Genomic DNA, 27787 nt, shown 5'->3' on the forward strand with positions numbered 1-27787 from the left:
AATAAAATAAAGTAAAAGTTAGTTATTACTATTATTCTCTGATTCGAAGTTCTCTAGATATGTGCACATTTGCGATCAGAAGTTGGCCTGTCCTGACCAGGCATGCGGCTCACGCCTGTAATCCTAGCTCTTTGGGATGCTGAGCAGGCAGGATTGATTGAGCCCAGGAGATCCAGGCTGCAGTGAGCTATGATCAGTCCACTATCACTGCACTCCAGCCTGAGTAACAGAGCAAGACCGAGCAAGACCCTGTATCACAGGAAAAAAAAAAAAAAAAACAGAACTTGGCTTGGCCTGGGATGGGGCGTGGCCAGAATGCCTTGCTTAGGTGCGAGGCCCACAGCGCCCGCCCTGATGGCTGCCGAGCGAAGGTTGATGTTACAGGTTCTACAGGTTGGGTGAAAGCCACACCCAGCCACCCCTACACAAACAAGTTGCTCCCCGCCCCGACAGTCTTGAACCCCATCCTCCCGCCTGGCTTCTTCCAGACTCAGGAGTATCTTAACTCTGGCCTGATTTCTCCCATGCCACACCATTATTAGGACCCAGAAATCTTGTTGCCAAATACCTGCCCCCTCAGACACCCACTTGCCAACCCTTGCTTCTAGGGAACCCACAGGCCTCGTGGCTCTGTGCCTCCTTCCTCGGAGACAAAGAGATAGCAATGCCTCCCTGACCGGTTCCCCGTTGAAATCTCAGTTATCCGACCTTTAACCCCATGCCATGACCAAAGACCCAGACCTTCGACAAGGTGCTGTGTCCAAGTTCCACCTCCCGGTAGCTCCCGGCCCTTCCCATCCCCTCTCCAAGAAGAGTCCTGTGGCAGGGCAAAGTGGCTCACACCTATAATCCCAGCACTTTAGGAGGCTGAAGTGGACGGATCACTTGAGCTCAAAAGTTCAAGACCATCCTGGGCAACATAGTGAGACCCTGTCTCTACTAAAAATACAAAAAATAAAAATAGCCAGGACTGGGGATGCGCACCTGTGGCCCCAGCTACTCGGGAGGGTGAGGTGGGAGGATCACTTGAGTCTGGGAGACAGAAGTTGCAATGAGCTAAAATCTCACCACTGCACTCCAGCCTGGGCGACAAAGCAAGACTCTATTTTAAAAATAAAATAAAATAAAATAAGATAAAAAGTCCCAGGCCTCCCCTAGCACCTTGCCCGCCTCTGAAGGGACCCAGACATCCTACCTGCACTTCCCACCCACCCATTGAGAAGCCCCTCCTATCGCTACCCACCACAGCCACCCCACCCTGCTTCTTTTTGAGAATCAAACTCAAACCGCATCAGCTAATTGTTTTTTCTTTTTTGTATTTTTAGTAGAGACGGGGTTTCACCATGTTGGCCAGGCTGGTCTGGAACTCCTGACCTCAGGTGATCTGCCTGCCTCATCGCCTGCCTCAGCCTCCCAAAATGCTGGGATTACAGATGTGAGCCATCGCGGCCGGTCAAATTTTATTTTATTTTTAATAAATTTTTTAGAGATGGAGCCTCATTATGTTGCCCAGGCTGGTCTTGAACTCCTGGGCTCACGTAATCCTCCCACCGGCCGGGCGCGGTGGCTCAAGCCTGTAATCCCAGCACTTTGGGAGGCCGAGACGGGCGGATCACGAGGTCAGGAGATCGAGACCATCCTGGCTAATACGGTGAAACCCCGTCTCTACTAAAAAATACAAAAAACTAGCCGGGCGACGAGGCGGGCGCCTGTAGTCCCAGCTACTCGGGAGGCTGAGACAGGAGAATGGCGTGAACCCGGGAGGCGGAGCTTGCAGAGAGCTGAGAGCCGGCCACTGCACTCCAGCCTGGGCGGCAGAGCAAGACTCCGTCTCAAAAAAAAAAAAAAAAAAAAAAAAAAAATCCTCCCACCTCGGCCACCCAAAATGCTGGGATTACAAGCATGAGCCACCGCTCCCAGCCTCCAAACCCCACCTCTTGAAGACGCACGTGCCAGATCCTCCAGCCCCCGCCCGCTTTGGAGACACTGGTACCTGCAGGCCCCTCCCCGGTTCTCTAGGGCCCGCCCTCTCCTTTCACTCTGGGCGACGCGGCGCCTACCCCGGTCTTTCCCGGCTTACGCGAGGCTCCCATGGCTGTGGCGGTGGCCCCGTGGGGGCGACAGTGGGAAGAGGCCCGCGCCCTGGGCCGGGCAGTGAGGATGCTGCAGCGCCTAGAAGAGCAATGCGGCGACCCTCGGCTGTCCATCAGTCCCCCTTCGCTGCGGGACCTGCTGCCCCGCACAGCGCAGCTGCTTCGAGAGGTGGCCCGTGCTGGGCGGGCGGCCGGCGGAGGTGGCCCCGGGGGTCCCGGCGGCTCCAGGGACTTTCTCCTCGTCTACCTGGCCAATCTGGAGGCCAAGAGCAGGCAGGTGGGCGCGCTGCTGCCGCCCCGGGGCCGAAGGGGTGCCAACGACGAGCTCTTCCGGGCGGGCTCCAGACTCAGGTGAGCCTTCGCCCCAGAACAAAGTCCTCAGGGGTGAGGCCCAGGTCTTGCTCCCAGCCCCCTCCTCCCTCAGACCCAGGAATCCAGGCCCCCAGCCCCTCCTTCCTCAGACCTAGTAACTCAGGCCCCATCCTCTTCTCCCTCAGACTCAAGGGTTCAGGCTCTAGTCCCTTTTCCCTCAGACCCAGGGGTCCAGCCCCCAACCCCTCCTTCCTCAGACTCAGGAGTCAGGCCCCCAGCACCTCCTCCCTCAGACTCAGAAGTCCAGGCCCCCAGCCCCTCCTCCCCCAGACCCAGGAGTCCAGTCCCCAGCCCATCCTCCCTCAGACTCAGGGATCCAGGCCCCCAGCCCCTCCTTCCTCAGACCCAGGAGTCCAGGCCCCCAGCCCATCCTCCCTCAGACTCAGGGATCCAGGCCCCAGCCCCTCCTCCCTCAAACTCAGGAGTCCAGGCTCCCAGCCCATCCTCCCTCAGACCCAGGAGTCCAGGCCCCCAGCACCTCCTCCCTCAGACCCAGGAGTCCAGGCCCCCAGCACCTCCTCCCTCAGACCCAGGAGTCCAGGCCCCCAGCCCATCCTCCCTCAGACTCAGGGATCCAGGCCCCAGCCCCTCCTCCCTCAAACTCAGGAGTCCAGGCTCCCAGCCCATCCTCCCTCAGACCCAGGAGTCAGGCCCCCAGCACCTCCTCCCTCAGACCCAGGAGTCCAGGCCCCCAGCACCTCCTCCCTCAGACCCAGGAGTCCAGGCCCCCAGCCCATCCTCCCTCAGACTCAGGGATCCAGGCCCCAGCCCCTCCTCCCTCAAACTCAGGAGTCCAGGCCCCCAGCCCATCCTCCCTCAGACCCAGGAGTCAGGCCCCCAGCCCCTCCTCCCTCAGACCCAGGAGTCCAGGCCCCAGCCCCTCCTCCCTCAGACTCAGGGATCCAGGCCCCAGCCCCTCCTCCCTCAGACCCAGGGGTCCAGACCCAGCCCCTCCTTCCTACTGGAACCTGGAAAATGGGCCACCCAGTTTTCTCCTTCCTTGGGCGCCCACGCTCTCAGCCCCATTTTGCCTTTTCCTCGGTTACCCAGCAGCCCGATTCTGGTTCCCACTATCCCACTATCTCAGAATTCAGGGACCCTATGGGGCTTGCTATGTTGAGGATAAAATAAAAGTTAGCTATTACTATTATTATCTAATTCAAAGTTCTCTAGATGTGTGCACATTTGTGATCAGAACTTGGCCTGGTCTGGCCAGGTACAGTGGCTCACACCTGTAATCCCAGCTCTTTGGGAGGCCCAGCTGGGAGGATCAGGCCTCAGAATGTGGAGACCCCATGGGCTCCTAGGTTGAGGAGAGGTAGATGGACACACCCAAAGAGACTGATCATTAGGTCCCCGTCACGGTTTCTGCCTGGACTACCCACTTGGTCTTTAGTTCCTGAGGAACAGCTGGCTCCAGACCCAAGACCTGCCTGGAGGCCACCTCTGCTGTACTGCACAGAGGAAGGAACCTCAGAGTGACAGGGCAGACGAGGTTTGGGGCCCAGAGCCCAGAACAAGGTCTAGTTCAGTGACCCATGCCACTTCTTTATATCAAATATTTTGTAGTGTCTCTATTTTTTTGGTTTTTGGGACACAAGGTCTTGCTCTGTCACCCAGACTGGAGTGCAGTGGCACCATCATGGCTCACTGCAGCCTCAAACTCGTGGGCTCAAGTGATCCTCCCACCTCAGCCTCCCATGGAGCCGGGACCACAGGCATATACCACCATGCCAGGCTAATCTTTTTATTTTTTGGTAGAGAGGAGGTCTTGCTATGTTGGCTAGGCTGGTCTCAAACTCCTGGCCTTATGCGATCTTCCCATCTCAGCCTCCCGCAGTGCTGAGATTACAGGCAAGAGCCACCATGTCCAGACAAGTGTTTCCTTAATTCATCCTGAAATGACATACAGAGGTTTAACAACCTACCCACCTATAGTTTTTTTTTGTTTGTTTGTTTTTTGAGACAGAGTTTCGCTCTGCCACCCAGGCTGGAGTGCAGTGGCCGGATCTCAGCTCACTGCAAGCTCCGCCTCCCGGGTTCACGCCATTCTCCTGCCTCAGCCTCCCGAGTAGCTGGGACTACAGGTGCCGCCACCTCGCCCGGCTAGTTTTTTGTATTTTTAGTAGAGACAGGGTTTCACCATGTTAGCTAGGATGGTCTCGATCTCCTGACCTCGTGATCCGCCCGTCTCGGCCTCCCAAAGTGCTGGGATTACAGGCTTGAGCCATCGCGCCCGGCCCCACCTATAGTTTTTTAATCACTATAATGCCCAAATTATGAGAGTGATAAAAGGAATTTTTTTCATAAATATTATCTATGTTTTAAATGAAAATGCCAAGGCACAATCATTCTTGGAAGGTAGAGTTGACTAGTCAGACACTCGTACCTGTAGGTAGAACCACCATCATATAGAATCAAATCGTCTTCCCTTAATATATAGGAAAGCTGGATTTCTGCAAAATTCAGCATAATTTTTTTTTTTTAGACATGGTCTCACTCTGTTGCCCAGGCTGGAATGCAGTGGTGTGATTTTGACTCACTGCAGCCCCCGCCTCCCGGATTCAAGTAATTATCCTGCCTCAGCCTCCTGAGTAGCTAGGATTACAGGCACCCACCACCACGCAGTGATAGTTTTTGTAGTTTTTATTACAGACAGGGTTTCACCATGTTGGCCAGGCTATTCTCAAACTCCTGACCTCAAGTGATCCACCCACCTCAGTCTCCCAAAGTGCTGGGATTACAGGCATGAGCCACTGCGTCTGGCCAAATCTAATAAAAGGCATATATATAGTTTTTAATTTTTTTTTTTTTTTTTTTTTTGAGACGGAGTCTTGCTGTGTCACCCAGGCTGGAGTGCAGTGGCACGATCTCAGCTCACTGCCACCTCCACCTCCTGGGTTTCAGCAATTCTCCTGCCTCAGCCTCTTGGGTAGCTGGGATTACAGGTGGATGCCACCATGCCAGGCTAGTTTTTGTATTTTCAGTAGAGACAGGGTTTTACCATGTTGGCCAGGCTAGTCATGAACTCCTGACTTCAAGTGATCCACCCACCTTGGCCTCCCAAAGTGCTGGGATTACAGGCGTGAGCCACCACGCCCAGCAGGAATGGACTCTTACCTTACACTGACGAGATAGAGTCCACAGCCTTGTCCCTGCGGGTGTTCCCCGTGACGGGAGGAAGAGGGTGTCAGTGGGAGCCTCAAGGATAGCCAGAGTCCTTGCCCATCCCCACAGGCGACAGCTGGCCAAGCTGGCCATCATCTTCAGCCACATGCACGCAGAGCTGCACGCACTCTTCCCCGGAGGAAAGTACTGCGGACACGTGTACCAGCTCACCAAGGCCCCAGCCCACATCTTCTGGAGGGAGCGTTGTGGAGCCCGGTGAGCAAGCCCTTGTCCTCAGGGACCCTCAGCTCCCGAAGCCCCATCCCGCCCTGGCCCAGGGACCCAGGAGTCCAGGCTCACAGCTGCTTCCCTCCTGCAGAGCCTCCCATCATAGGCTCCAAGAGGCCTCAGCGGTGTCTCCCCCACCCCTCTCCCACCCAGGTGCGTGCTGCCCTGGGCTGAGTTTGAGTCCCTCCTGGGCACCTGCCACCCTGTGGAACCAGGCTGCACAGCCCTGGCCTTGCGCACCACCATCGACCTCACCTGCAGCGGGCACGTGTCCATCTTCGAGTTCGACATCTTCACCAGGCTCTTCCAGGTCAGGGAAGGCTAAGGCTGGGAGCCAGACTTGGGTCCAGGAGGAAGAAGAGGGCTGTAACCTGGATTCCTGGGTCTGAGGGAGGAGGGGCTAGGGCCTGGACTCCTGGGTCTGATGGAGGAGGGCCTGGGGCCTGGACTCCTGGGTCTGAGGGAGGAGGGGGCTGGAGGCCTGCACTGCAGGGTCTGAGGGAGGAGAGGGCTGGGGGCCTGGACTCTTGGGTCTGAGGAACGAGGAAGCTAAGGTCCCAAACTCTTGAGTCCTGGAGAAAGAAGAGCTTGGGGTCTTGTAAAAGGGATATGCCTGAGGCTCACCATGGGTGTGAAGGAGGTGGCTGGATTCTCGGGCCCCTGGGGACTACTTAGGGATGTGACTGCTTTCCTGGTCTCTCTCTGATCCGAACTCTACCCCACCCCAGCCATGGCCAACACTCCTCAAGAACTGGCAGCTCCTGGCAGTCAACCACCCAGGCTACATGGCCTTCCTCACCTATGATGAGGTCCAAGAGCGTCTGCAGGCCTGCAGGGACAAGCCAGGAAGGTAAAGGGTACAGGGCTTGGGAGAACAAGGCTGCGGGGCTCAGGGATCTAGGCTCTGGGCTGGTGCATGGTGGAGCCCAGATGTCCTTCCAAGAGTGGGAACAGAGGTACCCGGGACCCCAGAGAGTTGATAACTCAGAGGCAGGACACTGAGTGCCCCTCCCAGCCCGTCTCTTCTCTCGAGACCTCCTGTACTGTCCCATAATCCTGCAGCTAAGGGACAGTGCCCTCTGTAGCAAGGAGCCCGGAGACCCTGCTTCAGGGTAACGTCCATTTCTGGTAGGTCAGAGCCATGTTGCACCATCTGTTCAATATTTGGAGGGTGACTTTCCCACCTATTGGCATAGGAGACTGAAAAACAAGATGTGTGAGTCCTTAAATTATTTCAAGTCAGGAGTTTTGAGCTCTTGGGTCCCCCCCCCACCGCCCAACAATTCTCAGAGGGCTGAGAATTGAGCTGTCTAGAATACCAAGAGAATAGGAGGTCAGGTTTGTGAGTCTCTGCAGGGCTGAGGTGCAGGAGTAGGAAGGTGAGTGCATTAGCATTCTTCCAGTTACACTTCAAACTGATTTAAGGGAAGGGAAAAAGGAAATAATAAATTCCTATAATTGAAAAGGCCAGGCCTGGCCCAGTGGCTCACACCTGTAATCCCAGCACTTTGGGAGGCCGAGGCAGACAAATCACTTGAGGTCAGGAGTTCGAGACCAGCCTGGCCAACATGGTGAAACCCCATCTCTACTAAAAATACAAAAATTAGGCCTGGCACGGTGGCTCACACCTGTAATCCCAGCACTTTGGGAGGCCGAGGCAGACAAATCACTTGAGGTCAGGAGTTCGAGACCAGCCTGGCCAACATGGCGAAACCTCATCTCTACTAAAAATACAAAAAATTAGCCAGGCGTGCGCCTGTAATCCCAGCTACTCGGGAGGCTGAGGCAGGAGAATTGCTTGAACCCGGGAGGCAGAGGTTACAGTGAGCCAAGATCATGCCGTTGGACTCCAGCCTGGGCTATAAGAGCTAGATTCTGTCTCAAAAAAAAAAAAAAAAAAAAAAAAAAATACAGTCAGGCGCGGTGGCTCATGTCTGTAGTCCTAGCACTTTGGGAGGCCAAAGCAGGCAGATCACGAGGTCAGGAGATCAAGACCATACTGGCTAACAGGGTGAAACCTTGTCTCTACTAAAAATACAAAACGAATTAGTCGGGCGTGGTGGCGGGCACCTGTAGTCCCAGCTACTTGGGAGGCTGAGGCAGGAGAATGGCATGAACCCAGAAGGCAGAGCTTGCAGTGAGCCAAGATTGCGCCACTGCACTCCAGCCTGGGTGACAGAGCAAGACTCCGTCTCAAAAAAACAAACAAACAAACAAAAATTAGCGTGGCATGGTGATGTGTGCCTGTAGTCCCATCTACTTGGGAGGTTGAGGCACAAGAATCACTTGAACTCGAAAGGCAGAGGTTGCAGTGAGCCAGGATCCTGCCACTGCACTTCAGCCTAGGCAACAGAGCAAGACTCTGTCTCAAAAAAAACAAAAACAAAACAAACAAACAAAAAAAACCATGAAGGAAAGAAAAGAAGGCCAGGGTGTGGGTTTCAGGCATGGCTAGATCCAGGTGCTCAATGGCTACTGTCAGGAATCATTTCCTGTTCATCCCCTTTCTCTGCTTTCCTCTGTTTGCGTCATTCTCAAACATGGTTTCTCCTCATGGTGGCAAATGACTTCTAGAAGTCCCAGCTGTGTACCCTACCTTCTTAGCTACCTCTGTAAGAAAGGGGGCACCTTGCTCTGACGCTTCCAGCAAAAGTCCCAGAACAGACTCCCATCACTGTGGTCAGGGGTCCTGAAATGCGCTGATTGGTCAGCCCAGCCTTGTTTAAACTCCAGTGAAGCAGGGAGAGATCTCCAAATACAAACAGAGCTGTTTTTATCATAAAAGAGCCAAGCAGGCAAGAGGCAGGCAGGGATCTAGCACATGCCGTTGCCTAAAGAATGGGAAACTGGGGGTGAGGACTTAGACACTTGGATTCCCAACAGGGCGGGGGACTAGGAGTTCGCAAAAGGGACTGCGGTGACCACTGCCTCACCCCATCCTACCTACCTCTTCTTCCAGCTACATCTTCCGGCCCAGCTGTACTCGCCTGGGGCAGTGGGCCATCGGCTACGTGAGCTCAGATGGCAGCATCCTGCAGACCATTCCTGCCAACAAACCCTTGTCCCAGGTGCTCCTGGAGGGACAGAAGGATGGCTTGTGAGTCTCCATCCTGGTAGGAGGAGGGTGTCAGCAAAATCTGGTTCGAAATATCTTGCATGTTGAGCACTGCCAGTAGCCACCACGTTTGAGGTTGCAAACATTCACATAGCGGACATCTCAAATCTTGCAGTACTACAAGAATCCAGCAGGTGGCAGTCAAAGGTCTTGAGGAAGGGGCGCCTCTGAGGTTGGCACAAAGGGGCCATAAATAGGGCCCAGCCACAGCTCCAAGAAGTGTGTGAGGCGTTGGCCACAACCGCAGGGGCTGCATTCCTTGGAACTGAGCTCCAGAGCGTTTGATTCTATTTTCTTTCTCTTTTATTTTAGTTAATTTTTTTAAAATGAGATGGGTTTTCGCCATGTTACCCAGGCTGGTCTCGAACTCCTGGGCTCAAGCGATCTGCCCATCTCGGCCTCCCAAAGTGTTGAAATGACAGGTATGAGCCACCGTGCCTGGCCAGCTTTTGCTTCTAGATATCAGATCCTGCTCTAGAATCTAGATTGATGGCACAGAAACAGAACTGGAGAACTTACTAGACTGGTGGTTTTCTTTTTTTTCTTTTTTTTTTTTTTTTTTTTTTTTTTTTTTTTTTTTTGGAGACGGAGTGCTCGCTCTGTCGCCCAGTGGAGTGCAGTGGCCGGATCTCAGTGGCTCTATCTGCCATCTCCTCAAGCGCCCTCCCGGTTTGACGCCATTCTCCCTGCTCCTCCTCACCTCCCGAGTAGCTGGAATACAAGGCGCCCGCCACCCGCCCGCTAGTTTTTTGTACTTTTAGTAGGATGGGTTCTGGTTCCAGGATGGTCTCGATCTCCTGACCTCGTGATCCACCCATCTCGGCCTCCCAAAGTGCTGGGATTACAGGCTTGAGCCACCGTGCCCGGCCGTTTTTTGTATTTTTTTAGTAGAGACGGGGTTTCACCATGTTAGCCAGGATGGTCTCGATCTCCTGACCTCGTGATCCGCCCATCTCCTTTTTTTCTTTTTTTTTTGAGATGTAATCTCGTTCTGTCACCTTTGCTGGAGTGCAATGGCGTGATCTTGGCTCACTGTAACCTCCACCTTCCAGGTTCAAGCGATTCTCCTGCCTCAGCCTCCTGAGTAACTGGAATTACAGGTGCGCACCACCACACCCAGCTAGTTTTTTTGTTTGTTTTGTTTTGTATTTTTAGTAGAGACAGGATTTCAGCATGTAGGTCAGGCTGGTCTCAAACTCCTGACCTCGTGATTTACCCACCTCGGCCCCCCAAAGTGCTGAGATTACAGGCATGAGCCACCACGCCCAGCCCTAATTTCTGGATTTTTAGTGGAGATGGAGTTTCGCCATGTTGGCCAGGCTGGTCTCAAACTCCTGACGTCCAGTGATGCTCCCTCCTCGGACTGCCAAAGTGCTGAGATTACAAGTGTGAGCCACCGCACCCAGCCAAGAAGGCAGGTTTCTTTTCAGAGTTTCACCTTTGGCCAGAAATTTCTTATCAGTCATATCTATATGACTACTGACATACAAGAGAGGAGATAGGAAGGTAGATAGATAGATAGATAGATAGATAGATAGATAGATAGATAGATAGGATAGATTATTTGCAGTAATTATTAATTTTTTAATATATAATTTTTTCTGACATTTTTGGTGGGGGCACGGTGGTTCACGCCTGTAATCCCAGCACTTTGGGAGGCCAAGGTGGGCGGATCACTTAAGGTGACCAGGTGATCACCTCAGACCAGCCTGGTCAACATGGCAAAACCCCATCTCTACTAAATATTTTTTTAAAAATTAGCTGGGTGCTGTGGTGGGCACCTGTAATCCTAACTACTCTGGAGGCTGAGGTAGAATTGCTTGAATCTGGCAGGTGGAGGTTTCAGTGAGCTGAGATCACACCGCTGCACTCCAGCCTGGGTGACAGAGGGAGACTCCATCTGAAAAAACAAAACAAACAAACAAAGAAAACATTTTTATTGTATTTTTGGTAGAGATGGGGGGGGGGGGGGTCTCACCATGTTGCCTAGGCTGGTCTCGAACTCCTAAACTCAAGCAATCTGCCCACCTCAGCCTCCAGAGTAGTTAGGATTACAGGTGTGAGCCACACGCCTGGCCAATTTGCAGTAATTATCTTCTGTAAAATCACCACACACCCTGAATTATTGAATACCAAGCTGTTGCTCCCAGGGGAAATACATTCCTGGATCCTGAGTAGCTAGGACTACAGGTGCACGCCACCACGCCTGGCTGGGTCCCGACATTTTTGTCAACCAATCACAACATAGTAAACTTTATGTATGTTTTTGTTTAAAGACACTTTATTCAAGGCCGGGCGCGGTGGCTCACGCCTGTAATCCCAACACTTTGGAAGGCCGAGGCGGGCAGATCATGAGGTCAGGAGATCGAGACCATCCTGCCTAACATGGTGAAACCCAGTCTCTACTAAAAATACAAAAAAAAAAAAAAAATTAGCCGGGCGTGGTGACGGGCACCTGTGGTCCCAGCTACTCAGGAGGCTGAGGCAGAAGAATGGCATGAACCTGGGAGGCAGAGGTTGCAGTGAGCTGAGATCACACTACTGCACTCCAGCCTGGGTGACAGAGCGAGATTTCGTCTCAAAAAAAAAAAAAGGACACTTTATTCAGTACCTATCATTGGTTCATTAACATTGAACTTACAACCAACAGCACTATAACTTGTGTCTCAAGGAAGCTTATACAACACACACGTTTTCTCCATAAGACACATCACAACCTTCTTTCACTTAGGAACAAGAGACAACACTTCAGCTACTCTTGGGGACCATTTAAAGCAGAAAAATCAGAGGCCGGGCATGGTGGCTCATGCCTGTAATCCCAGCACTTTGGGAGACGGAGGCAAGCAGCTCACTTGAGGTCAGGAGTTCAAGACCAGCCTGGCCAACATGGTGAAACCCCGTCTCTAGCCAGGTGTGGTGGTGTGTGCTTATAGTCCCAGCTACTTGGGAGGCTGAGACAGCAGAATCGCTTGAACCCGGGAGGTTGAGGCTGCAGTGAGCCAAGATCGTGCCTCTGCATTCCAGCTTGGGTGACAGAGATTCCATCTCAAAAACATAAAAATAAAGTCAATCATAGAAGTTCCTTCTTATTGAGTGTTTTTGCACACAGGAGGATGCTGCATTAAAAAATATATATACATTTAATTTAAAAAATTTATTCGCGCCAGGCTCAGTGACTCACGCTTGTAATCCTGCCACTTTGGGGAGGCCGAGGCAGGCAGATCACCTGAGGTCAGGAGTTCGAGACCAGCCTGGCCAACAAGGTGAAACCCTGTCTCTACTAAAAATACAAAAAGTAGCCAGGCATGGTGACAGGTGACTGTAATTCCAGCTACTTGGGAGGCTGAGGCAAGAGAATTGCTTGAACCCGGGAGGTGGAGGTTGCAGTGAGCTGAGATCGTGCCATTGCACTCCAGCCTGGGGGACAAGAGTGAGACTTCATCTCAAAAAAAAAAAAAAATATTCTCCAGGCATGGTGGCTCATGCCTGAAATCCTAGAACTTTGGGAGGCTGAGGTAGGAGGATCACTGGAGCCCAAGAGTTTGAGACCAACCTGGACAACATAGTGAGCCCCCTTCTGAATAAAAAGAAAAAAAATTAGATAGAGACAAGATATCACTATGTTGTCCAGGCTGGTCTCAAACTGCTGGGCTCAAGTGACCCTCCCTCCTCGGCCTCCTAAAGTGCTGGGGTTACAGGTGTTAACCACTGCACCTGGCCAGTGCTGCATGTTTTTTTGGTGTTTCTTTCTTTTTTTTTTTTTTTGTGACAGGTTCTCACTGTCACCCAGGCTGGAGTGCAGTGACATGACCACAGCTCACTGCTGCAGCCTCGACCTCCCAGGCTCAGGTGATTCTCCCACTTCAGCCTCTCCTGAGTAGCTGAGACCACAGGCACATGCCACCCATGCCCAGCTAATATTTTTAATTATTTTTTTTTTTAGACATAGGGTCTTTCTGTGTTGCCCAGGCTGGTCTCAAACCCCCGGGCTCAAGCAATCCTCCTGCCTTAGCCTCTCAAAGTGCTGGGATTCAGACATGAGCCACTGCTCCCAGCCAGGGCTGCATGTTTTATAAGCACTGTCTTTCTTTTTTATTTATTTATTTATTTATTTTCAAAAAGTTTTTTTTGAGACAGAGTCTTGCTGTGTTGCCCAGGCTGAAGTGCAGTGGTGCGGTATTCATTCACTACAATCTCTGCCTCCTGGGTTCATGAAATTCTCCTGCCTCAGCCTCCCGAGTAGCTGTGATTACAGACACGCACCTCCATGCCTGGCTAATTATTATTTTATTTGTTTATTTATTTATTTTGCAATTTTTAGTAGAAACGGGGTTTCACCATGTTGACCAGGCTGGTCTCAAACTCCTGACCTCAAATGATCTGCCTACCTCGGCCTCCCAAAGTGCTGGGATTACAGGTGTGAGCCACCGCGCCTGACCAGCACTGTCTTATTTAATACTCATCACAAATCTTTGCCTCAGGCATGATCATGTCCATGTTACAGAAGAGGAAACTGAGGCCAGAAAGGTAGAGTGGCCCCAGCCAAGTCATACAGTGTGTTAGTGGGACAGCCACTGTGGGGCCCAGGTCAGGGATCCTGCACTGCTCCACATGACAGGCCAGGCAGGGCCACTAGCCTCAAGGACTCATGACCCCCTGTGGGTCTGAGGGTTCAGTATTTCATGTGGTATACATGTGGGGATAATTGGAGTAGCGTTGAGGCATGCCAGATAGGCTGAGGAAATGATCCAGTGGGAGACCCAGGGAGTCCAACGCTTGCTTCTTCGGTGTCCTGGAGCCCAGTGCTGAGATCTCGCCTACAACCCTGGTTCTGAGTCTCTCTGGTCCTTGCTGTGTGACCTTGGGTAGGTGCCTTTCCCACCCTGAGCCTTGGGTCACTGTCTGTGAGAGAAGCAGTGGTACAGGTGTTCTCAGAGGATCTTTCCCATCCTGATATTCTCAAATTCTAGGATTTGGTCACTTTCATGATCTGTGACGCTAAAATCTGTTATGCTTGGGCATGGAGGAGAAGGATGAGGTTCTAGAAGAGCTAAGCCAGCGATTTTTCTTTTTTTTCTTTTTTTTTTTTTTTTTGAAACAGAGTCTCACTCTGTCGCCCAAGCTACAATGCAATGGCACGATCTCGGCTCACTGCAACCTGTGCTTCCTAGGTTCTAGCAATTCTCCTGACTCAGCCTCCTGAGTAGCTAGGATTACAGGCATGCACCACCACGCCCGGCTAATTTTTATATTTTTAGTAGAGACAGGGTTCCACCACGTTGGCCAAGCTGGTCTTGAACTCCCGACCTCAGGTGATCCACCCACCTCGGCCTCACAGAGTGTTGGGATTACAGGCGTGAGTCATCGCGCCTGCCCTAAGCCGGAAATTTTCATCCCGTTTTCTGGTTCTTATTCTATCTCATCCTTGTTTCTGGAGTTTGAGTCACTGAGGTTTTGTGTGCCCTACCTTGGGAGTCTGAGGGGGCATAGCCCTGCCCTGGGGTATCTGAGAAGATGCAGTCCCAACTAGAGGAGGGCAGAGGGAAAATAGCCCCAGGCCAGCAATGGATTGGGGACAAATCCTCATCTCAGGGAGATATGGGCCCTGCAGGGGATAAAGGTCCTTGTTCATCTGGGGGTGGGAGATACTGGATGGCCCTCCCGTCCCCCTCTCTTCCCTTCCCCCAGCTACCTCTACCCAGATGGAAAGAACCACAACCCAGACCTGACTGAGCTCGACCAGGCAGAACCCCAGCAGCGCATCCACGTATCAGAGGTGAGACCCGTGCCTGCACCCGCAGTCCCATTCCCTGACCCTGCCACCCCCACGTTGCCTTGGCTCAGAGGCCTGGGGTTGGAGTGTTGGCCTGGTGGCTGTGTGACCTTGGGTAAATCACTTGACCTCTCTGAGGCTCAGTTATTCTCCCGGAGAATACGGCTCCTCCTGGCTCTTTCCCAGGGGTGATCACGGGGATAAATAAGGAACTGATGCTGCTGAGATCATCAGGACAGCTAATGCATTTAGGCATTTGCCAGCGATGGCCCTGTGCCAGCTCCTAATCTTCACAGCCACCCCACGAGTGAGAGAAAAACAATAATAATAAATACATAATTTATATTTTATTTATTTTTATTTTTAGAGACAGGATCTCTTCTGTCACCCAGGCTGGAGTGCAGTGGTGCGATCATGGTTCACTGCAGCTTCGACCTCCGGGCTCAAGCGATCCTCCCACCTCAGCCTCCCAAGCAGCTGGGAGTACAGGTGTGAGCCACTGCACCCAGCTAATTTTTTTATTTCTATGTAGAGATGGGGTTTCGCCATGTTGCCCAAGCTGGTTTTGAACTCCTGGGCTCCAGCGATCCTCCCACCTCCACCTCCCAAAGTGCTGGGATTATAGGCATGAGCCACTGTACCTGGCCCTACATTTTTTTAGTATAAATATATCCCTTGCAATATTTGGGACATCTTTATACTTCAAACTGTATTCACTGTTTACATGAAATTCAAATTTAGAGGCCAGGTGCCACCGCGCCCGTAATCCCAGCACTTTGGTAGGCCGAGGCAGGCAGATCACCTGAGGTCAGGAGTTCAAGACCAGCCTGGCCAACATAGTGAAACCCATCTCTACCAAAAATACAAAAATTAGCCGGGTGTGGTGGCTCACACCTGTAGTCCCAGCTGAGGCACTAGAGTTGGGAGGCAGAAGCACAAGAATCACTTGAACCCAGGAGGCGGAGGTTGCAGTGAGCTGAGATCACACCACTGCGCTCCAGCCTGGGCAACAGAATAAGGCTTGGTCTCAAGAAAAAAAAAAAGAAATTCAAATTTAGGTTAGGTGCAGTGGTTCATGCCTGTAATCCCAGTATTTTGGGAGGCTGAGGCTGGTGGATCACTTGAGCTCAGGAGTTCAAGATGAACCTGGGCAACATGACGAAACCCCATCTCTACAAAAAATGCAAAAAATTAGCCCACCTACTTGGGAGACTGAGGTGGGAGGATCACTTGAGCCTGGGAGTTGGAGGTTGCAGTAGGCCAAGATCGCGACCCTGTACTTCAACCTAGGTAACAGAGTGGGGCCCTGTCTCACCAAAAAAAAAGAAAAGAAAAAAAAAATGAAATTCAAATTTAGCAGCATCCAGTACTTTTATTTGCTAAATCTGGCACCACTGGGTGTAGACAACTGGGGAGAAGAAATCTCATAACAAGGAGTGAAGACATGGCCGGGCAAGGTGGCTCACACCTATAATTCTAACACTTTGGGAGGCCAAGGCAAGCAGATCACTTGAGGTCAGGAGTTCGAGACTAGCCTAGCCAACATGGTGAAACCCCATCTCTACTAAAAATACAAAAATTAGCCACGTATGGTGGTTCATGCCTGTAGTCCCAGCTACTCAGGAGGCTGAGGCACAAGAATCGCTTGAACCTGGAGGCAAAGGTTGCAGTGAGCCAAGATCACGCCACTGCACTCCAGCCTGGGCAACAGAGCAAGACTCCATCTCAAAAATAAAAATAAAAATAAAAATAAATAAATAAATTTTAAAAACACACACAAAAAATGAGTGAAGACATGTAGGAGGCCGTTGGGCATGCCAACCTTGGACTTAGGAGAGGGTTCAGGTCTGGCACAGAAGTTTAGTTTTTTTTTTTTAAATAGAAATGGGGTCTTGCTATGCTTCCCAGGCTGGTCCAGAACTCCTGGGCTCAAGCATTCCACCGGCCTTGGCCGCCAGAAATGCTAAGATTACAGGCATGAGCCATAGCGCCAAGACAGAGGTTTCGGATTTTCTCTTTCCTTCCTTCCTTCCTTCCTTCCTTCCTTCCTTCCTTCCTTCCTTCCTTCCTTCCTTCCTTCCTTCCTTCCTTCCTTCCTTCCTTCCTTCTTTCCTTCCTCCCTCCCTCCCTCCCTTCTTTCTTTCTGTCTTTCTGTCTTTCTTGTTTTGCTCTTGTTGCCCAGGCTGGAGTGCAATGGCGCAATCTCAGCTCACTGCCACCTCCATCTCCCAAGTTCAAGTGATTCTCCTGCCTCAGCCTCCCGAGTAGCTGGGACTACAGGCATGCACCACCATGCCCCGGCTAATTTTTGTATTTTTAGTAGAGACAGGGCTTCAACATAGTTGACAAGATTGGTCTCGAACTCCTGACCTCAGGCGATCCCCCCCGCCTCGGCCTCCAAAGTGCTGGGATTACAGGCTTGAGCCACCACAACCAGCTGAGGTTTGGGATTTTCTTCCTGTGGCCCAAGTGGTGTCGTCGTGGCTGACACATGCCCCTCGCTGTCTTTTCTATCCTCTCACCTGCCAGGAGCAGCTGCAGCTCTACTGGGCCATGGACTCCACATTTGAGCTCTGTAAGATCTGTGCTGAGAGCAACAAGGATGTGAAGATCAAGCCGTGTGGGCACCTGCTCTGCAGCCGCTGCCTGGCTACCTGGCAGGTGGGTCTGACCCCCACGCCGCCTTCCTGGCTGGTCTCCCCCTCTCTACAGGAAAAGCCCCAAGAGGATCTCCTCTATGCCTCATTGATCGTATGGGGAAACCAAAGTCCAGAGAGGGCAGAGAGCTGCGGGCGACCACTCAGGAGGCCGGCTGTCTTTCCCCGGGCCTCTGGTTCCACCCCACTCTGCACACGCTGCCTCTGTTTCTGCCTCTCCGGCAATGTTATCAGTGGAAAGCTCTCCTTCCTTCCCTGCCTGGGTGATCCCCAGCTAGTGGCTTCACCTCTCTGAGCCTTAGCCTCGTCCCCTGGAGGACAGGGCTGAGAATAGTGACTTCCCAAGGGCTACAATGAGGCTGGGCATGGTGGCTCACGTCTGTAATCCCAGCACTTTGGGAGGCCAGGGTGGGTGGATCACTTGAGGTCAGGAGTTTGAGACCAACCTGGCCAATATGGTGAAACCCCATGTCTACTAAAAAAAAAAAAAAAAATACAAAAATTAGACGGGTGTGGTGTTGGGTGCCTGTAATCCCAGCTGCTCGTGAGGCTGAGACATGAGAATCGCTTGAACCCGGGAGACAGATGTTGCAGTGAGCAGAGATCGCACCACTTGCACTCCTGCCTAGGTGACAGAGCGAGACTCTGTTAAAAAAAAAAAAAAAAACAGGCCGGGCGCGGTGGCTCAAGCCTGTAATCTCAGCACTTTGGGAGGCCGAGACGGGTGGATCACGAGGTCAGGAGATCGAGACCATGCTGGCTAACATGGTGAAACCCCGTCTCTACTAAAAAATACAAAAAACTAGCCGGGTGAGGTGGCGGGCGCCTGTAATCCCAGCTACTCAGGAGGCTGAGGCAGGAGAATGGCATGAACCTGGGAGGCGGAGTTTGCAGTGAGCTGAGATCCAGCCACTGCGCTCCAGCCTGGGCGACAAAGCCAGACTCCATCTCAAAAAAAAAAAAAAAAAGAAAGAAAAAAATAAAAAATAAAAATTAAAAAAAAAAAAAAAAAACAAGGGCCACAGTGAGGATCTGAGCCTGGAAGGGCCTGGCCCAGAAACTGCGGCCACGGCTCCATGGGGATCCCTGGCCTGTGTGCCCCCTCCTGACCTTGACTGTGGTTCCGTTCCTCTCTCACCTTCCCTCCCAGGTTTCCCTCCACATTCCCTTGCTCTCCATGACTCCTCTTCTCTCCTTCCGTCTCCCTTCCTCTGTCTGTCTGCCCCACATCAATCTTTTGGGCAGGGAACTCCTTGTTGGCCCAAGGGACAGTATGGAGAGCAGGGGGGCACTGACCCTTTCCCTCCCGACCTCCCCCAGCACTCGGACAGCCAGACCTGCCCCTTCTGCCGCTGCGAGATCAAGGGCTGGGAGGCTGTGAGTATCTACCAGTTCCATGATCAGGCTACTGCTGAGGACTCAGAGGACGGCAGTGACCAGGAAGGCAGAGAGTTGGAGCCTGGAGCAGGTGAGCAGGGCCATTCGGGAGCTGGAATCCACATTCCTGAGGCCTGAGGGAGGAGGGACTGGAGCCTGGACTCCTGGGTCTGAGGGAGGAAGGGCAGGGTCTGGACTCCTGAGTCTGAGGGAGGAGGGGCTAGTGGCCTGGACTCCTGGGTCTGAGGGAGGAAGGACTGGAGCCTGGACTTCTGGGTCTGAGGGAGGAAGGGCTGGGTCTGGACTCCTGTGTCTGAGGGAGGAAGGGCTGGGCCTGGACTCCTGGGTTTGAGGGAGGAGGGGCTGGGGTCTGGACTCCTGGGTCTGAGGGAGGAGGGGCTGGGGTCTGGACTCCTGGGTCTGAGGGAGGAGGGGCTGGGGTCTGGACTCCTGGGTCTGAGGGAGGAGGGGCTGGGGTCTGGACTCCTGGGTCTGAGGGAGGAAGGGCTGGGCCTGGACTCCTGGGTCTGAGGGAGGAAGGGCTGGGTCTGGACTCCTGTGTCTGAGGGAGGAAGGGCTGGGCCTGGACTCCTGGGTTTGAGGGAGGAGGGGCTGGGGTCTGGACTCCTGGGTCTGAGGACAGAAGGGCTGGGTCTGGACTCCTGGGTCTGAGGGAGGAAGGCTGGGGCCTGGATTCCTGGGTCTGAGGAAGGAAGGCTGGGGCCTGGACTCCTGGGTCTGAGGGAGGAAGGCTGGGGTCTGGACTCCTGGGTCTGAGGGAGGAGGGGCTGGGGTCTGGACTCCTAGGCCTGAGGGAGGAAGGCTGGGGCCTGGACTCCTGGGTCTGAGGGAGGCGGGGCCTGAGGCTGGACACCTGGGTCTGAGGGAGGAAGGGCTGGAGTCTGGACTCCTGGGTCTGAGGGAGGAGAGACTGGGGGACTGGACTCCTGGGTCTGAGGGAGGAGGGGTTGGAGCCTGTACTCCTGAGTCTAAGGGAGGAGGGCTGGGGGTCCTGGACTCCTGGGTCTGACGGAGAAATGGCTGGGCCTGGACTCCTGGGTCTGAGGGAGGAGGGGCTGGGGTCTGGACTCCTGGGTCTGAGGGAGGAAGGGCTGGGCCTGGACTCCTGGGTCTGAGGGAGGAAGGGCTGGGCCTGGACTCCTGGGTCTGAGGGTGGAAGGGCTGGGCCTGGACACCTGGGTCTGAGGGAGGAAGGGCTGGAGTCTGGACTCCTGGGTCTGAGGGAGGAGAGACTGGGGGACTGGACTCCTGGGTCTGAGGGAGGAGGGGTTGGAGCCTGTACTCCTGAGTCTAAGGGAGGAGGGCTGGGGGTCCTGGACTCCTGGGTCTGACGGAGAAATGGCTGGGCCTGGACTCCTGGGTCTGAGGGAGGAGGGGCTGGGGTCTGGACTCCTGGGTCTGAGGGAGGAAGGGCTGGGTCCTGGACTCCTGGGTCTGAGGGAGGAGGGATTGGGGCCTGGACTCCTGGGTCTGAGGGAGGAAGGGCTGGGCCTGGACTCCTGGGTCTGAGGGCTGAAGGGCTGGGTCTGGACTCCTGGGTCTGAGGGTGGAAGGGCTGGGGTCTGGACTCCTGGGTCTGAGGGCGGAAGGGCTGGGGTCTGGACTCCTGGGTCTAAGGGAGGAAAGACTGGGGAACTGGACTCCTGGGTCTGAGGGAGGAGGGGTTGGAGCCTGTACTCCTGAGTCTAAGGGAGGAGGATTGCGGGTCCTGGACTCCTGGGTCTGAGGGAGGAAGAGCTCAGGGACGGCACTGCTGGGTTCTAGAAGAGGAGGGCGCTGATAACAAGATTCTCAGGTCCTAGGGAACTAGTCTTTTGCTTCCCCAAGGGCTGGGGCTGTGGCTTTCCTTGGCTGTAACCCTCCTAAGTGTTGGTACGTTGTCTTGGTCTCTGTTATAGCCTGAGTCTAGAACAGTGCCTGAATGCTGGGGCTCAGGCAGGAGAACATGGAAGTGAGAAGAAAACGGCAGCTCACAAGTCCACTCTCCTTCCTCTGTCCCCTCCAGGCACCCGTTTCGGCTCCTCAGTTGCCCCCACGGCCAGATCTGCCCCCCAGGAAACCCAGAAATGCCCGGCCGAAGGTGGTGAGTCAGGCACTGGTCTGAGGTTGGGGGCTGGGGTCTCCTTCACCTCCAGGGTCCCTGGTTCACCTGTGCACTCAGGGGTGCCAGGGAAGGGACTCATCTTTGGCACCCATTTCCAAGGCACCCATCCCCGCTGTGACCTCATCCCTTGTTTTCTTCCTGGCTCATTCCCCCTCAAGGACTTTCTTTTTTTTTTGAAACAGAATCTTGCTCTGTCGCCCAGGCTGGAGTGCAGTGGTGCAATCTCGGCTCACTGCAACCTCCGCCTCCTGGGTTCAAGCAATTCTCCTGCCTCAGTCTCCTGAGTAGCTGGGATTACAGGCGCCCACCACCATGCCCCACTAATTTTTGTATTTTTAGTAAAGACAGAATTTCACCATGTTGGTCAGGCTGGTCTCAAACTCCTGACCTCGTGATCTGTCCCCTTCGGCCTCCCAAAGTGCTGGGATTACAGGAGTGAGCCACTGTGCCCGGCCTCAAGGACTTTCCTGCTCTCCTTCCAGCATTCCAGATGTGTCCTACCTCAGGGCCTTCTCACAAGCTGTTCCCTTGGCCTGCACGGCCTTTCCTGAGGCTCGCCTTCCCATCCCTTCTCAGGGAGGCCTTCCCTGACCACTCTGTTCAAGATAGTACCCCCAGCTGGGGTGGTGGCTCATGCCTGCAATCCCAATACTTCTTTTTTTTTGAGTAAGAGTCTCACCCTGTAGCCCAGGCTGCAGTACGGTGGAATAATCTCAGCTCACTGCAACCTCTGCCTCCCAGGTTCAAGCAATGCTCCTGCCTCAGCCTCCTAAGTAGCTGAGACTACAGGCACGTGCCACCATGCCCGGATAATTTTTGGATTTTTAGTAGAGACGAGGTTTTGCCATGTTGGCCAGGCTGGTCTTGAACTCCTGCCCTCAGTTGATCCACCCGTGTTGGCCTCCCAAAGTGCTGGGATTACAGGCATGAGCCACCATGCCCGGCCTGCAATCCCAACACTTTGGGAGTCCAAGGCAGGAGGATGGTTTGAGCCCAGGCATTTGAGACCAGCCTGGGCAACACTGCAAAACTATTTTACCCCAACACTACAAAAAAATTTTAAAATTAGCCCAAAGTGGTGGCACACACCCGTAGTCCCAGCTGCTCGGGAGGCTGAGGTGGGAGGGTCCCTTGATCCCAGGAGTTGGTAGCTCCAGTGAGGCATGATTACACCACTGCACTCCAGCCTGGGCAACAGAATGAGACCCTGTCTCTAAACCAATAAAGAAAAAAAAAGAGTCTGTAATCCCAGCCCTTAGGGAGGCAGAGGCAGGAGGAAAGCTTGAGCCCAGGATTTCAAGACCTTTCTGGGCAATATAGTGGGACCCCGTTCTCTAAAAAGAAAAAAAAGGAAAGGGTGAAAACAGCACCGCTGTCCCTCAGGCCCCTGCTCTGCTGTATGTTCAAAGATCTTTCACCACCTGGCAGAGTTTAGGGCTGGCTTTGTTGGCTTTTATCACCGTCAGGTTGCAACCTTCCTGCAGGTAAGGCCTTTGTTGTCTTCTCCATCATATCTCCAGAGTCCAGAACAGTGCCTACCACACACACACATCATAGGTGCTCAATAAATAGATGCCAAATGAATACACTGAAGTGAGTCTTCCCAACAGCACTATGAAGTCAAAAATGTTCCTCTCCCGGCCAGCTGCGGTGGCTCATGCCTGTAATCCCAGCACTTTGGGAGGCTGAGGCAGGTGGATCACTGAGTTCAGGAGTTCGAGACCAGCCTGACCAACATGGTGAAACCCCCGTCTCTACTAAAAATACAAAAATTAGCTGGGTGTGGTGGTGCACGCCTGTAATCCCAGCTACTTGGAAGACTGTGGCAGGAGAATCGCTTGAACCCAGGAGCTGGAGGGTGCAGTGAGCCAAGATCGTGCCACTGCACTCCAGCCTGGATGACAGAGTGAGACCCTGTCTCAAAAAAACAAACAAATGTTCCTCTCCCCATTTTCTGGAGGAAAAAAATTCAGAAAGGTGACAGTACTTGCCCAAAACCACACAGCCTGAGACAGGAGAAGCCAGTGTTGGAGTCTTTAAGGCCCCCAAACCATCTACTTTTTTGTTGTTGTTGTTTTCTTTGTTTGTTTTTCTTTTGAGATGGAGTTTCACTCTTGTTGCCCAGGCTAGAGTGCAATAGTATGATCTCGGCTCACTGCAACCTCTGCTTCTGGGGTTCAAGCGAATTCTCCTGCCTCAGCCTCCCGAGTAACTGGGATTACAGGCATGCGCCACCACACCTGGCAAATTTTGTATTTTTTAGTAGAGATGGGGTTTCTCCATGTTGGTCAGGCTGGTCTCAACTCCCAAGCTCAGGTGATCCACCTGCCTCGGCTCCCCACAGTGCTGGGATTACAGGTGTGAGCCACCGCGCCCGGCCTACTTATTTTTTCATGAGCCCTGTCCTGGCTTTCTTTTCTCCCCATGCCACCACCCCAGGGTTTTTGGGACCCTGGATTGCTGGGGAGAAGCAGATCTGTTAGCATCTCTGGCTGAGTACACACAGGCTTCGATCAATACTCAGCTGTCTTCAAACAAACAGCTCAGGAAGTCCGGGAACATTATTCAACCACAGCAAACAAGAGAGCCAGCAGGAAGCGGGGGGTGGCGGTGAAACCAGCCAGGGAAGCTAAAAACAGATCCAACCTGCCGCCAAAAGCAAATGGAAACATTAGGAGGCACTCAGCCGGCTCCCTGAGGACAGTGATGGGGGACACACAGCCAGGATGGCAGACTGACAGGGACCTCGGGCCTGATGATGACACCTTTGCCTAGGCCGTACCCTCCGCCTTGCCCGCCCTTTCCTCCTCTCCCCAAACCCTGCCTGATTAAAATTCCAGTCCACTCCCACCTACTCTTTCATTCTTCAAAACATACCATGGAAGAGACAGCCTTGGGTTTGCTACTTCTCAGCAAGCCAACTGTCATAACTTTTTTTTTTTTTTTTTTTTTGAGCTTTGTTGCCCAGGCTGGAGCGCAGTGGCACGATCTTGGCTCATTGCAACCTCCGCCTCCCAGGTTCAAGCAATTCTCCTGCCTCAGCCTCCCGAGTAGCTGGGGTTACAGGTGCACGCCACCACGCCCTGCTAATTGTTGTATTTTTAGTAGAGACAGGGTTTCATTATGTTGGCCAGGCTGGTCTTGAACTCCTTATCTCCGGTCGTCTGCCCACCTCGGCCTTCTAAAGTGCTGGGATTACAGGCGTGGGCCCCGCCTGTCATAACTTTTGCTATGTGCCCGGCATTGCTTTTTTTTTTTTAAGATGGGGTCTTTGTCTAGCCTTGCGTGGTGCCGGGCTCCTGTAATCCCAGCTAATCAGGAGGCTGAGGCAGGAAAGTCGCTTGAACCCAGGAGGCAGAGGTTGCAGTGAGCCGAGATGGTGCCATTGCACTCCAGCCTGGGCGACAGAGTGAGACTCTGTCTCAAAAAAAAAAAAAAAAAAAAAAAAAAAGAAAGAAAAATGGGATCTCTGTTACCCAGGCTGGAGTGCAGTGGTGCAATCACAGCTCACTATAGCCTCAATCTCCTGGGCTCAAGTGATCCTCCCTCCTTAGCCCCCAGAGTAGCTGGGACTACAGGTGCATGTCTCCACACCCGGTTCATTTTTAAATTTTTTTGCAGAGGTGAGGGTGGGGCTGCTGTGGACACTGGATGTGATGGGACTTGGGACTGTGTCAGTGGTCAGTGTCACTGTGGTTGTGATCTGTGTATGGTGCTGTGGCCCCTGGGGTTGCTCTCTGCACACTGCTGTTCTCCATCTGAGAAACCTACCTTTAGGGGACGACACTGCCATTGAGCTGGATCTCATCACCCCACTGAACACTGGGGAACTCTCTGACCCTCAGTGTTTTCTTGGGGAAAATGGGGACCAGCCTGACACAAGCCCCACGGGCTGGGTTTTTTTTGTTTTGTTTTAATTTTTTAATTTAATTAGAGACACAGTCTCACCGTGTTGCCCAAGTTGGTCTCTAACTCCTGGGCTCAAGTGATCCTCCTGTCTCGGCCTCCCAAAACGCTGGGATTACTGGCATTAGCCACTTCCTCTAGCCTCCCCATGAGTTTTGATGAAGCCAGTAAGCTCAGTCACCTGTAACCTGAGTCATATCCTCTCCCTCACCTCTCAGAAATCTCCACTGGCGGCCGAGCATGGTGGCTCACACCTGTAATCTCAGCACTTTGGGAGGCCGAGGTGGGCAAATCGCTTGAGGTCAGGAGTTCAGGACCAGTCTGGCCAACATGGTGAAACCCTGTCTCTACTAAAAAAAATACAAAAATTAGCCAGGCATGGTGACAGGCACCCGTAATCCCACCTACTCGGGAGGCTGAGGTGGGAGAATCGCTTGAACTCAGGAGGCGGAAGTTGCAGTGAGCCGAGAACGTGCCACTGCACTCCAGCCTGGGTGACAGAGCAAAAACTCCCGTCTCAAAAAAAAAAAAAAAAAAAAAAAAAAAGGCCGGGCACGGTGGCTGACACCTATAATTCCAGCACTTTGGGAGGCCGAGGCAGGCGGATCATGAGGTCAGAAGGTCAGGAGATCGAGACCATCCTGGCTAACAGGATGTAAAAATACATTTTGTATATATAAAAATCCAAAAAATTAGCTGGGTGTGGTGGAGGGCTCCTGTAGTCCCAGCTACTCGGGAGGCTGAAGCAGGAGAATGGTGTGAACCTGGGAGGTGGAGCTTGCAGTGAACTGAGATCCCGCCACTGCACTCCAGCCTGGGCAACAGAGCAAGACTCCATCTAAAAAAAAAAAAAAAGAAAGAAAGAAAGAAATCCCCCACTGGCTCCTCAGGGCTCCAAGAACTCAAGCCAAAGTCCTCTCCACTGCCCAAAGACCTGGGGCTGGGGATCTAACCCTTCCCCACCTCTCTGATTTCCCCCACTCCACCTCCTTTCCAGCAACATTGTACCCTTGCTGCTCTTCTAACTTGCCAGCAAGACCCCACCCACTTGAAGCCTCTGTCTGGATCCTTCCTGCACTCAGGCATCAGCTGGGTCATTCCCATCTCCCAGAGGCCTCCCCGGCATCTTCTCTCTCCCAGGCACTTTGAAGGAGACAGAACATGCTCTGAGACATTTCCTTTTTCAGGAGCTGATCAGTCACTGCAAGCCTCGGGCTCAGTAGAGCATCAGCTCCACTAGGACAGAGATAGTTTTCTGTCTTGTTCACGGCTGTCTTATCAGAGCGAAAAACAAGGCCTTGGCCTGGCACAGTGGTTCATGCCTGTAATCCCAGCACTTTGGGAGGCTGAGGCAGGAGGAAGGTTTGAGCCCAGGAAGTCAAAGCTGCAGTGAGCTATGGTCATATTGCTGCACTCCAGACTAAGCAACAGAGTGAGACCCTGTATTGCTTTGTTTTGCTTTGAAACAGAGTTTAGCTCTTGTTGCCCAGGCTGGAGTGCAGTGGTGCAACCTTGGCTTATGGCAATCCCCACCTCCTGGGTTCAAACGATTCTCCTGCCTCAGCCTCCCAAATAGCTGGAATTACAGGAATATGTCACCACGATTGGCTAATTTTGTATTTTTCGTAGAGACGGGGTTTCACCATGTTGGCCAGCCTGGTCTCAAACTCCTGACCTCACATGATCCACCCACCTCAGCCTCCCAAAGTGCTGGGATTACAGGTGTGAGCCACCGCGCCTGGCCCCTGTTTTTTTGTGTTTTCTTTTTCTTTTTTTTTAAAGAAAAGGAAAGAGAGAGAGAAAGAAAGAAAAGGAAAGGAAGGAAGGGAGGGAGGGAGGGAGGGAGGGAGGGAGGAAGGAAGGAAGGAAGGAAGGAAGGAAGGAAGGAAGGAAGGAAGGAAGGAAGGAAGGAAGGAGAAAGAGAAAGAAAGCGAGAAAGAAATAAAGGGAGAGAGAGAAAGAGAGAAGGAGGGAGAGAGAGGGAGAAAGGAAAGAAATGGAGGGAGGGAAGGAAGGAAGGAGAGAGAAAGAAAAGTAAAAAGAAAAGAGAGAAAAGGAAAAGAAAAGAAAAGAAAGAAAGAAAGGGACTGACCCACTGGAGACGCTTGGGAACTGTCTGTGGGGCGCATGAGTGAGCAGAAGGGCTGGACACATGGATGGACAGGCGGACAGACAAACTAAAACTTCTTCCTACACGAGTTAGAGGTGAGAGGGAAAAGGCAGCGTGGACTAGGGACAAGGCCAAAGGTCCTGTCAGACGGTGGCAGCCACCACTGTCACCCCTGTCCAGGACCTGTGAAAGGACGTCCACCCAAGCTGCAGCTTAGCAGAGACATTTCTTAATCTCCTCCTCCCAGGCACTTCTGGCCCTCCCCAGACTTCAGGCCCCTCTTATCTTGCCAAGAATTAAGGCTGTGGCCTCAACCGCGCAGGAAGCCACCTCCAGCCCCCAGGCCAGGGAGGGGGCCATAGAGTAAGTGGAAGGGACTGGAGGGTGGTCTGGGACTCCCAGGTCTAAGACAAAGGGGACAGGGAAGAGGAGCAGAGGGAAAGGTTGGATGCCGGGAATCAACCACCCTCTCAAAATCTCTCCATTGCAGAGACTCCTAAAGGGGAACTCCCTCCAGCTGCCCTGGGACCCCACGACCCTGCCCCGGCCTGAAGGTCAGGTGAGTCCACTCCCTAACCCTCTCTGGCCCACTCCACCCCACTCCACCCTTCTCCACCTGGAGGTGACCTCATCTAACCCACCCCTCTCTCCACCTGCAGGGCACCGAGATGTGCTGCTAAAGGGAGCCCCAAGGGCTGGAAGGGGGTTGTGAAACCAAAATAAACTGCCAAGCCTTGTCTGTCCTCCAGGGTGCGAAGGAAGAGTGCAGTGGCCAGCAGGGGGCAGCAGGGGGCAGCGGGCCCAGGGAAAGAGCAGTCCCCAGGCCTGCTCCCCACCTGAACAACAGGAGTCCAGGCCCCAGC

The 27787-nt window shown here is 53.1% G+C and overlaps 1 protein-coding gene across 1 annotated transcript; it reads left to right on the forward strand.

Annotated features, from left to right (window-relative positions):
- Positions 1-2045: 2045 nt before the first annotated feature.
- CBLC (Cbl proto-oncogene C) lies at positions 2046-27476 on the forward strand. Its single transcript, XM_030941735.1, is given in 11 exon segments — positions 2046-2444; positions 5703-5849; positions 6015-6171; positions 6590-6711; positions 8821-8958; positions 14665-14752; positions 17279-17410; positions 18727-18869; positions 20806-20887; positions 27415-27430; positions 27433-27476. Coding segments are annotated over 11 exon segments (1422 nt in total). The 5' UTR covers positions 2046-2091.
- Positions 27477-27787: the final 311 nt, after the last annotated feature.

This window comes from Rhinopithecus roxellana, chromosome 12, assembly GCF_007565055.1.
Source record: "Rhinopithecus roxellana isolate Shanxi Qingling chromosome 12, ASM756505v1, whole genome shotgun sequence".
NCBI classification, from domain to species: Eukaryota; Metazoa; Chordata; class Mammalia; order Primates; family Cercopithecidae; genus Rhinopithecus; species Rhinopithecus roxellana.